Source organism: Saccopteryx bilineata, chromosome 1 (genome assembly GCF_036850765.1).
Source record: "Saccopteryx bilineata isolate mSacBil1 chromosome 1, mSacBil1_pri_phased_curated, whole genome shotgun sequence".
Lineage (NCBI taxonomy): Eukaryota > Metazoa > Chordata > Mammalia > Chiroptera > Emballonuridae > Saccopteryx > Saccopteryx bilineata.
In genome coordinates this window covers 158,011,872-158,023,739 of record NC_089490.1, presented here as the reverse complement: position 1 = coordinate 158,023,739, position 11,868 = coordinate 158,011,872, and the positions used below count along the sequence as shown (strand labels likewise).

At 48.1% G+C, this 11,868-nt stretch overlaps 1 protein-coding gene across 1 annotated transcript; it reads left to right on the top strand.

Annotated features, from left to right (window-relative positions):
* The first annotated feature begins 2,627 nt into the window (after window positions 1-2,627).
* GZMM (granzyme M) lies at window positions 2,628-10,467 on the top strand. The gene is made up of 5 exons (XM_066278570.1): window positions 2,628-2,690; window positions 8,003-8,162; window positions 9,212-9,347; window positions 9,455-9,715; window positions 10,205-10,467. Exons 1-5 carry the CDS (start codon window positions 2,630-2,632, stop codon window positions 10,376-10,378), a joined length of 792 nt encoding a protein of 263 aa, XP_066134667.1. The 5' UTR covers window positions 2,628-2,629; the 3' UTR covers window positions 10,379-10,467.
* Window positions 10,468-11,868: the final 1,401 nt, after the last annotated feature.

The window sequence follows — 11,868 nt, the reverse complement described above, 5'->3', positions numbered from 1 at the left end:
TAAAATCATAACCAGAGTCTAGTAACCATTGTCTTCAGTAGTCCCTCATTTATGCTGCATATTCCAGGAAAGCTACAAAGTGGGCTGCCAGCCTCCTGTACTGTGCTCTTGCCACTGAGCTGACCCTTATAAGAGAGCTCTTAGGCTCAAAATTTGACCAATGGGCTGAAAACCTGCCCTTGAATCAGAGCTGTGCAGCTATAACCTTATTTGCATCTTTACTAACCAATCAGAGTGGCTTCATTTCCACAAGTCAGAACAGTGCTTTTTGGACCAAACTGTGAGGATTTGGAGTCTTCATTTGTATAAAAATGAATCAATCAGGGACCTGGGTGGGAGTATGTCTATATACAGCAGCCTCTTCTGTTTTGGTAGAACATACTTTTAGAGTTTTTGTTTGTTTGTTTGTTTGTTTTTCTTTTTTTTCCTGAAGTTGGAAACAGGGAGGCAGTCAGACAGACTCCTGCATGCACCTGACCGGGATCCACCCGGCATGACCACCAGGGGGCGTCACTCTGTTGCAACCAGAGCCATTCTAGCCCCTGAGGCAGAAGGCACAGAGCCATCCTCAGCACCGGGGCCAACTTTGCTCCAAAGGAGCCTTGGCTGCGGGAGGGGAAGAGAGAGACAGAGAGGAAGGAGGGTGGAAAAGCAGATGGGCGCTTCTCCTGTATGCCCTGGTCGGGAATCAAACCCGGGACTCCTGCATGCCAGGCTGACGCTCTACTACTGAGCCAACCAGCCAGGGCACTTTTAGTTTTTGATGGAGACTATTTCCCACACTGGGGCTGAGCAGAGCAGTCTTGCTGGGGCTGAGCTATGACACCAGAACTGTGACACTGGGCCACCTCACCCAGGCTGGGCTGGCTGGACTGTTCTGTGGCTGTACTGTATCATAACTGAGTTGTCTCACAGCCAAGACTTCACACTGCTATGCCATATCACAATTGAGCTAATTGCTCTGAATATAGTCTCCCTTCACCCTACCCCAAATTGAGAACTCTTCTTGCTGTTGAATTGGTGTCAACCTTTGGTTGATAAATTCATCCCTGACCTCACGCACCCTACTAGATGAAGACAGAACTCCAGACCCTCATGAACCAGATGCTGTCAAATGAGAGCATAGGTGGTGAATTTTTTTCCAGAGCCCCAGTCCTCCTGGGATCAATATTTTTCAGCCACCTCTCTTCTGTTTCTCATGATCCTTCCAGTAGTAGCAAAGGACTAAATGCCCAACTGAAAATGACTCAAGGAAAAAGGAAATTCATTGGTTTCTGTGCCTGACAAGGTTGGAGGTTTCAGGCATAACAGGATCCAGGCCTTGGTTTTGTTTACACTCTTTCTATTCCTACCTGTGGTTAGCAGAATAATAGCCCCAAAGATTCCCATTCCCTAATCCAAGGTCTGTGCCTTTAGAAGTTGGAAAAGGCAGAAAACAATTATCCCCCAGACTCTGCAGGGGAATCAGCCCTGCCTACCCGTGGTTTCACCCAGTGAGGCCCTCTTACTACTTCCAGCCTCCAGAACTAAGAGAATAAGTTTGTGCGGTTTCAGGCACTGAATGTGAAGTAATTCGTTAATGTGCTACAACTGCAAAAGGAAACTAACAGCCCCAACCTCAGCTTTCTCTGTGTGGGCCTCACTCTCACTTTGGGGCCACCACCAGGCTGACATCCTTCCAACTCCCAATCCACTGAGGCCTGGTTCTGAAAAGTTCCAGTAGAAGAAACCCAGGCCATGGTCCTCACTGAGCCTACTTAGGGCCATTCTTCCCTGAAAAGGTGGGTGGGTGTAATGGATCTGATTGGCCAGTCTGGGTCATGTGGGTGGGAGGGCTGAGTAGACGTGAGGGAGGGAGGACTGAAGCCCCAGGGAGCTTTCATAACTGCCCCCATTATGGTGGCCCAGGTCAGACATCACTAGTCAATAGAGCATTCCACACAGCAGAGCCTGTCTAGGAGGACCCTCAGATTGTGGCCATACCCCAAGGGCTCATAGCACACGAGTGTTTGTACCATCTTTTTTTTTTAAAGATTTTGGCTCTGGTAAGTTTTCTCAATGGATAGAGCGTCAGCTCGGCGTGTAGATGTCCCGGGTTCAATTCCTGGCCTCTGCCTCAGGCACTAGAGTGGCTCTGGTCGCAACATAGCGACGCCCTGGAGGGGCAGAGCATCGCCCCCTGGTGGGCAGAGCATCGCCCCTGGTGGGCGTGCCGGGTGTATCCCAGTTGGGTGAATGCGGGAGTCTGACTGTCTCTCCCCGTTTCCAGCTTCAGAAAAATACACAACAAAAACAAACAAACAAAAAAAACTTAGGAAAAACTACACACAAACACACACACATGAAAAGTGTGTGAGGTGGAGTTGAACATGATGGGATATTAGATGATGAGGAGGAATTTTTGTTAATTTTTTAAGTGTGATGTGTAATATGGTTTTCTCTTCAGAGAGCCTGTATCATTTAGAAAAACTTTTCTGAAATGCTTCTGGGTGAAATAAAACCAGCCAGGGTGGTGTGGGTACTGTGGAGAGTGAAGCTGTGAAAATTACCTCCCCCATAGGAAGGGGTGAGTGAGGTGTGAGAAGTGCTGGGGGCCCAGGCAGCACACATGGCTGAGTTCCCCAGCACCATGGAGGCCCCCTTATCTCTGCTGCCACTGCTGCTGCTGACCATAGAGGCCCTCTGGGCAGGTGAGTGAGAAGGAAGCAGGGGGGAAGCATCCAAAGCTTTGGTCTTCTGGGTGTTGATGGATGGTTATCAAAACAGACTAGAAACAAGTCCGCTTTCCCCAAAAGGGGACCAATGGAAGAAATGCCGGCTGCTTCAAAAAGGAGGCAAGAGCTGAGCAGGGGCTCTGAAGTAGAGGTCAGGTCACATCAGGGCAGACATTTTACTTTTTATTTTTTTGAGAGAGGCAGGAATATTGAGCTACTTCTGCATGTGCCCTGACTGGAGAATCAAACCAGCAACCTCCAAGCTCTGGGACGATGCTCCAACCGACCAAACTATCTGGCCAGGGCTTAATTTTTATTTATTTATTTATTTTAAATGAGAAGAGGGGAGATAGAGAGGCTCCCACATACTCCTGGACCAGGATCCACCAGGCAACCCCCATCTGGTCCGACGCTCAAATCAACCAAGCTATCCTCAGTGCCCAAGGCTGACACCCAAGGGAGGGAGGGGAAGAGAAGCAGATGGTTGCTTCTCTTATGTGCCTTGATTGGGGATTGAACCTGGGACATCTGCACACCAGGCTGACACTCTATTCACTAAGCCAACCAGCCAAGGCAAGGCTTAATTTCTTTTAATTGGTTTTTAGAAAGACAGAAAAAGGAAAGGAGAGAGTAGGAAGGGGGAAAGGAAGCATTTGTTGTTCCACTGAGTTGTGCACTTTTTTGGTGGCTTCCCCTGTGTGCTCTGACCAGGAATTGAACCTGCAACCTTGTTTCCAGATGAAACTGACTAAGCTAACAAGACAGGGTCTTATTATTATTATTTTAGATTTTATTTATTCATTATAGAGAGGGGAGAGAGAGAGAAGGGGGGAGGAGCAGGAAGCATCAACTCCCATAAGTGCCTTGACCAGGCAAGCCCAGGGTTTTTTTGTTGTTGTTGTTTTTTTAATTTATTTATTCATTTTTAGAGAGGAGAGAGAAAGACAGAGAGAGAGAAGGGGGGAGGAGCTGGAAGCATCAACTCCCACATGTGCCCGACCAGGCAAGCCCTGGGTTTTGAACCGGCGACCTCAGCATTCCCAGATCGACCCTTTATCCACTGTGCCACCACAGGTCAGGCAAGCCCAGGGTTTTGAACCAGCAACCTCAGCGTTTCCAAGTTGATGCTTTATCCACTGCACCACCACAGATCAGGCCTTTTTTTTTTTTTTTTTACTTAATTCTGATCTTACCAAAAAGTCACTAGAATCCTACAGGTAACTCCCATCTTCTCCTCCTAGATTTCTCAACTGTAAACATGTTTCCATAGTTGCCTTATCACCACCACCCCTGCTGGGTGTGTGTATAAAAAATAAAAATATATGTTATTTTTATGATCCAATAAAGAATAAGTTTCAGGCTCACTGTCACTCACTCTTAAATGCCATGGCGTGTTTTCTGCCATGGACATTCTCTACACAGTGCAGCAAGATTCTCAACAGTGCATTCCATATAGTCCTCTTAGCTTATATCAGTGGTTCTCAAACTTTTTGAAGTCGGGGTGCATTTAAAATCCTACAGATACTTGTAGGTGCACTATATACAAATTTCTGAGAAATATGTTATGATAATTAAGTCAAATATTAAAGAAATAAAATATAAAGTCCAAGCGTGCTTTTATGGTAATTAAACAAAATAAATATGACAAAATTAAATTTATTCTGATATTAAAAAACATTTTTTTTTTTTATTCATTATAGAGAGGAGAGGGAGAGACAAAGAGAGGGACAGAGAGAGAGAGAGGAGAGACAGAAGGGGGGAGGAGCTGGAAGCATCAACTCCCATATGTGCTTTGACCAGGCAAGCCCAGGGTTTCGAACCGGTGACCTCAGCATTTCCAGGTTGATGCTTTATCCACTGCGCCACCACAGGTCAGGCAAAAAACATTTTTATGTTACATTTTTTTAGTTATGCTTTTTAGAATTCATAACAAAGGGGGGTTAAAAAATTTAAAAATGACAAAAAAGTTATTTTTTTATATATATATAGATACATTCTTAGTAAGATTTAGTAAATTTGGCAGGTCCTGGCACAAATGTGTTAAGTTTAAGTTTTTTCATTTTTTTTTTTTCTAAAGTTGGAAACGGGGAGGCAGTCAGACTCCCACATGCGCCCGACCGGGATCCACCCGGCATGCCCACCAGGGGGCGATGCTCTGCCCCTCTGGGGCATTGCTCTGTTGAAACCAGAGCCATTCTAGCGCCTGAGTCAGAGGCCACGGAGCCATCCTCAGCACCCGGGCAAACTTTGCTCCAATGGAGCCTTGGCTGTGGGAGGGGAAGAGAGAAACAGAGAGGAAGGAGAGGGGGAGGGGTGGAGAAGCGGATGGGCGCTTCTCCTGTGTGCCCTGGCCGGGAATCGAACCTGGGACTCCTGCATGCCAGGCTGACACTCTACTACTGAGCCAACTGGCAGGGCCAAGTTTTTTCATTCTTGTGTTTATGAGAAACATGAGCAATTTCTTCAATGTTTGGGCATATATTTGAAAGGCAAACTCTCATTTCCTCATCAATACATTGAAGAATTCCTCTCTTTTCGCTCTTGTGTTGTGGGTAGAAAGTCCTAATTCACATAAATAGAATGTTGAAAATTGAGTAAAATGTTCAAAGCTTTTTTAGAGCCCTGGCTGGTTGGCTCAGTGGTAGAGCATCGGCCTGGCATGTAGGAGTCCTGGGTTCGATTCCTGGCCAGGGCATACAGGAGAAGTGCCCATCTGCTTCTCCACCCCTTCCCCTCTCCTTCCTCTCTGTCTCCCTCTTCCCCTCCAGCAGCCAAGGCTCCATTGGAGCAAAGTTGGCCTGGGCACTGAGGATGGCTCTGGTTGCAACAGAGCGACACCCCAGATGGGCGGAGCATCACCCCCTGGTGGGCATGCCCGGTGGATCCCGGTGGTCGGGCGCATGCAGGAGTCTATCTGACTGCCTCCCCATTTCCAACTTCAGAAAAATACAAAAAAAAAAAAAAAAAGAAAGAAAAAAGCTTTTTTAGATATTGCCACATATTCTTCTTTTATAGAAATCCAAAAGGCTTCAAGAGACAATTTCTTATGTTTAATCATCAATCCAAAACCCCCACCATACATATCATCTTAACTTTACATCAAACAAAGTATAGAAGAAACTTGCCTCCAGTCTTTCCAGGGAACATGGGAGGGTAGTGTAAACAATCCAGCACCACAGCTTAACAGCCTTTCGCAACCTAATCAGGCAAGTGAGTTGGGTGGTTGGGCAGGCTGTCAGTTTACAGCCAATTCCCCACACCTCTGTCCCCTAAAAATCTAAACTCCAAAAACCCTGTTGGTTTTCTGGTCCCCAACAGGCACATATTTCTCTGGAATACCATAGGGTGCACCTGGAAATCTTCTAGGGTGCACCAGTGCGCCCTGGCACACACTTTGAGAGCCACTGGCTTATACAGTGTGTCCGTAAAGTCATGGTGCACTTTTGACAGGTCACAGGAAAGCAACAAAAGGCGATAGAAATGTAAAATCTGCACCAAATAAAAGGAAAACCCTCCCAGTTTCTGTAGGATGATGTGGCAGCATGTGCACATGTGCAGATGATGACGTAACACCGTGTATACAGCGGAGCAGCCCACGGCCATGCCAGTCAAGATGTAGACCAGGGGTCTCCAAACTACGGCCTGCGGGCCAAATGCGGCCCCCTGAGGCCATTTATCTGGCCCTCGCAGCACTTCTGGAAGGGGCACCTCTTTCATTGGTGGTCAGTGAGAGGAGCATAGTTCCCATTGAAATACTGGTCAGTTTGTTGATTTAAATTTACTTGTTCTTTATTTTAAATATTGTATTTGTTCCCGTTTTGTTTTTTACTTTAAAATAAGATATGTGCAGTGTGCATAGGGATTTGTTCATAGTTTTTTTTTATAGTCCGGCCCTCCAACGGTCTGAGTGACAGTGAACTGGCCCCCTGTGTAAAATGTTTGGGGACCCCTGATGTAGACGGTACAGAGGAAAGTTCAGTGTGTTCTGTGGCTCGCTAAATTCGAATTTGTTACCAAAGTGCAACATGAATATCAGCGTGTTTATAATGAAGTGCCACCACATAGGAATAACATTACTCGGTGGGATAAGCCGTTGAAGGAAACAGGCAGTTTGGTGGAGAAACCCGTTCTGGTAGGCCCTCAGTCAGTGACAAGTCTGTAGAGGCTATACGGGATAGCTACCTAAGGAGCCCTAAAAAATTTGTGCGTGAGCCCACATTGAACTGCACTGAATAGGTATGAAACTGGGAGAGTTTTCCTTTTATTTGGTGCAGACTTCACATTTCTATCGTCTTTTGTTGCTTTCCTGTGACTGGTCAAAAGTGCACCATGACTTTACGGACACACTGTATACAGATCTTATTGAAAAGTTTCTGACCTGACCAGGTGGTGGCGCAGTGGATAGAGCGTCAGACTGGGATGCAGAAGACCCAGGTTCAAGACCCTGAGGTCACCAGCTTGAGCGCAAGTTCATCTGCTTTGAACAAAGCTCACCAGCTTGAACCCAATGTCGCTGGCTTGAGCAAGGAGTCACTCGATCTGCTGTAGCCCCACAGTCAAGGCATATATGAAAAAGCAATCAATGAACAACTAAAGTGCCACAACAAAAAATTGATGCTTCTCATCTCTCTCCCTTCCTGTCTATCCCTCTGACTCTCTCTCTGTCTCTGTCAAAAAAAAAAAAAGTTTCTGTACCACCCTTCATGGAAACAAACCCAGCAGAGTACACCTGCTCTCCTCCTCCACTATGGGCAGTTTCCCCTGGGCCTTGTGACACTGGTATTGCCTTGTGACACTGGTATTTGTGATGCCTGTGAGTCTGCGTGCTGTGTCCCTGAGGTTGTGTTCAAGTGTGCATTTTCTGCAGGAACCATGCCTGCTTCCTGGTGCCATTACCTTGATCGCTTGGTGAAGCTGACATTCACCAGATTTTTCCAGGCTAAAATCACTTATTTCTTCTTGTAGTTGTCTTAAGGCAAGACTGGCACTCTGAGGACACCCTGTGCTCCCCATACCTCACCCTGGAGCTGGATTCACAGAACAACACAGAATGCAGTGCAGATGCAGGGTGTTTACCTCCTGTCAGCCCCCAGGAGGCAGGTCCTTACATATATCTGTATGAAACTCTGGGTTGCACAGCAGGAAACCACAACCCAGTGAATGAGGCAACCTGTCTGAGGGATCAGAGGGAACTGTGTTAGGGTTCAGGCTCCCCAGGGCTAAAGTGCAAGTGTCATTGTGGGGATGGGGCACCCAGCCTTAACCTGACTCTCTGTTCCTCTTTCCAGGAGGTGACTCACTTGAAACCCACATCATTGGGGGTCATGAGGCTGCCCCCCACACTTATCCGTACATGGTCTCACTGCAGAAAGCTGGTGCCCATCTGTGTGGGGGTGTTCTTGTGCACCCGCAGTGGGTATTGACAGCTGCCCACTGCGTGGCCAAGCCGTGAGTGACCCTGACCTGCCCACCCCCTCTGTTGCCCCAAGCATCCCAAAATCTATCTCATGGTTCCCCATTCTCACCATGGGCTGAGACCTGACAGATTTAGGCCAATTGTAAGGTCTTAGAGGTGTCCTCTTTCCCTCTCCTGTGATTGCTGCAGTGTGTGTACATAATATCAACCTTAGGCATGCATAAGTGACATTAGGCTATGGGATTCCTAGGGAAGCTTTATTTGCTACAACAAAGTGCCTTCCAACTGGTCAGAGTAGGGCCTCTTGTGATACCCAGAAATGAGCAATAGAACTTGTCTGTGAGAATGGCAGAACCAACTCAGGAAGCCACCAAATAAATCAATCTTGGAGCTGCCCTACCTCTGGAGTAGCCAGTAATAAAGGCCCCAGGTCGAACTGGTCAAAGTAACCAAAGGGGATCTGTTGGCTCACATAACTGAAAGTTCTGGGAGGACAGAAGGCTTCAGGCACAGCTTGATCCAGGTGCTTACATGAGCTAGTCAGGAGCCTGCTTGTCTCCCAACTCTTCTGTCCTGTCCCTTGGCCACATTATCAGGAAGTTCCTCACATGGTGGCAAGGACAGACCCCCTTAGATCCTGGGAATAAGTTTGTTTCTCTACAGTTTGGGCAAAGTTATGATGAGCTCAGCCTTAGTCACATGCCAGCCTCAGAACAACTCACTGTGGTTGAGGCATACCATACGCACTGGATGAGGCTGGAGCTCCTGCTGAGGGGAGCCCCAGGCTGGGGGGGGGGGGTCATCATTTTTGGAAACACACAGCCCTGCCTCTGGCCAGGAATGAACTGGAGCCTGGGCCAGGGGTGGGAGTAGGGACAGCTTCCTGGAGGAGGAGCAGAGGGGCAGTTGAGAAGGAGCAAAGGAAGGACCAATCAGAGAGGTCAGATAAGGGAATGGAGGTGGGGCCAGTGAGTACACATTTGCCTTGAACTCAGCCTAGATGGGCCCTGGGGGAAGGGCTAAGGGTGTGTATTCCCAGGCTGCAGAATGGCAGTCCATACCATGACTCTGCTCCCTACAGGACCCAACTGCTGAGACTGGTACTGGGACTTCACAAGCTCAGAGACCCTGGCCTCACCTTCCGAGTCAAGGAAGCAGTCCTGCACCCTGAGTACAAACTTGCCCCCAGTCTGGAGAATGACCTTGCTCTGCTTAAGGTGCTGGGGAGGGTGAGAGGAGTGATAACTGCACCTAGACACCCCCCCTTTCCCACTGCCCCTCCCCTACTGTCCCTCACTCACCTGTCGCTTCCTGTCACCTGTAGTTGGACGGGAAGGTGAAACGCAGCAAGACTATTCGGCCTGTGGCCTTGCCTCTGAGGCGCCAGGTAGTGGCAGCAGGAGTAAGGTGCAGAGTGGCTGGCTGGGGACTGACCCAGCACAGACAGCTGGCAGGAGCACTGAGGGAGCTGGACATGCGTGTGCTGGATGCCAGGATGTGCAACAACAGTCGCTTCTGGAATGGTGACATCACCCCCTCCATGATCTGCCTGAAGTCTGAGTCCAAGAACCAGGCCCCCTGCAAGGTGAAGGGGCAGCATCGGGAGGCTGGGGCAGGCTGGCCTGAGGGGAGGGCATCAGTCTGCAGCCAAGGGTGACCTGGCAAGCCCCAATTCTGGGGTCCCTGGGTTTCAACTCTGTCCATTCTCTGGGGGATCCTGTCCCTATCAACAACTAGCATTAGTCCATTTCTTGGATACAGGAACTGAGGCACAGAGAAGTTAAGTAACTTGCCCACAGTCACATACTCAGAAAGTGGTAGAACTCTAGAACCAAAGATGTTCACGAAATGTGCAAAGGTCCTGAGTGGGAAGAAGCATAGAGTGTTAAAATAGCAGGAAGGAAGAAAGAGGGGAATGAAAAATAGGGAAAGAGTAAAGAGATGTGGGACCAGGGTATACAGCCATGGCGGGGGGGTCACATCTCTACCCTGGAATCATCCCCCTGCCCCCAGGGATAAGCAGACTCTCTCCAGCAGGCACGGAGGGTAACCTGTGCCCTGTGGGTTCTGGCAGGGGGACTCAGGCGGACCAGTCGTGTGCAGCAAAGGCTGGGTAGCTGGAATCATTTCCTTCAGTTCCATAGCCTGCACTGACATCTTCAAGCCCCCGGTGGCCACCGCTACGGCCCCCTACGAGTCCTGGATCAAGAAGATCATCAGCCGCTGGCCAGCCTCACCTCAGGCCTAATGTTCCAGGGGTGACCATGACTTTCTTGCTCATGGGACCCTTCCATGCAGGATTATGGAGAGGGTCAGGGAAGGAACTGCTACAGCTCAGAGGACCAATAAATTGTAAAAAAAAAAAAAAATTATAGGAGTCTTGTTTGGATTCTGACCCTATTTCTGCCATACTGGCTGTGAGGCCTTGAGCAAGCCTCAGTTTCCCTACTTATTAAACAGAGTTTGCACTTTTGAGTCTTCTGGTAAAACCACAGCAAGAGACGAGGGCCAGCTTCTCCCAGAGGGGCTCCATGCTGAGGCCCAGAAGATGGCAAGAGATGGCATTGGCAAGTGCTGGGAGCCAAAGCCAGGGTTTGGCTAGCAGGGAATGTCTGCGTGCTGGGGAGTGGGGTGGAGGTCATTGAACAAAAATATCCCAGAATCTTCTTCCTTTTATTTTTTTTTGGTAATATCTTTACAGTGTTGATATATAATTTACATGCCTTACAATTCATCCACTTAAAGTATATAAGTTTGTGGTTTTTACACAAGGTTACAGAACTATCACCTCTATCTAATTCTAGAACATCCCATCACCCCCAAAACAGCCCTGTCCCCATCAACAATCACCTCCAGCCCCTGACAACCACGAGTCCACTCTCTGTCCCTGTGGATGTGCCTGTTCTGGACATTTCACATAAATGGAATCACACACTGTGTGGCCTTTTGTGTCTGGCCTTTCCCACTGAGCATCAAGAATCATCCACGTTGTAGTGAGTGCCAGTGCCTCACTCCTTTTCGTGGCGGAGTAATATTCTAGTGTGTGGATGGATACATTCATTCCTTGATGGACATTGAGTTGGGTCCAACATCTGGCTTTTGTGAATTCACTGCATGGACACGCATGCACTAGTATTTGTGTGGACACACATTTCATTTCTCTTGGGTGGGCATCAAGGAGTGAGGTTGCTTGGCCATGCAATGCCTGTAACTGTTTGAGGCGCTGCTGTTTTCCAGAAGAATCTTTGTATTATAATAACTCTGAGCTCAATTGGTTAGAGCATCTTTCTTTTTTTTTTTTTTTTTTTTTTTTTACTTTTATTAATTTTTAGAGAGGGGGAGAAAGAGAGAGAGAGAGAGAGAGAGAGAGAGAGAGAAGGGGGAGGGAGGAGCAGGAAGCATCAACTTCTATATGTGCCTTGACCAGGCAAGCCCAGGGTTTTGAACCGGAGACCTCAGCATTCCAGGTCCACGCTTTATCCACTGCGCCAACACAGGTCAGGCAGCATCTTTCTTTTTTTTTGTTGCAGTTTTTTTTTTTTTAGTTGTTCATTGATTGATTTCTCATATGTGCCTTAACCTGAGGGCTACAGCAGACCGAGTGACCCCTTGCTCGAGCCAGCGACATTGAGCTGAAGCTGGTGAGCCTTGCTCAAACCAATGAGCCCACAATCAAGCTAGCGACCTTGGGGTCTCGAACCTCAGTCCTCCACATCCCAGTCCAATGCTCTATCCACT

Excerpts from the sequence above, each read along its gene's own strand:
- GZMM (XM_066278570.1), top strand. The coding sequence starts at position 2,630 with ATGGAGGCCCCCTTATCTCTGCTGCCACTGCTGCTGCTGACCATAGAG. Across the intron at positions 2,691-8,002 it reads CATAGAGGCCCTCTGGGCAG|GAGGTGACTCACTTGAAACC; the intron begins GTGAGTGAGAAG and ends TCCTCTTTCCAG. Across the intron at positions 9,348-9,454 it reads ATGACCTTGCTCTGCTTAAG|TTGGACGGGAAGGTGAAACG; the intron begins GTGCTGGGGAGG and ends TGTCACCTGTAG.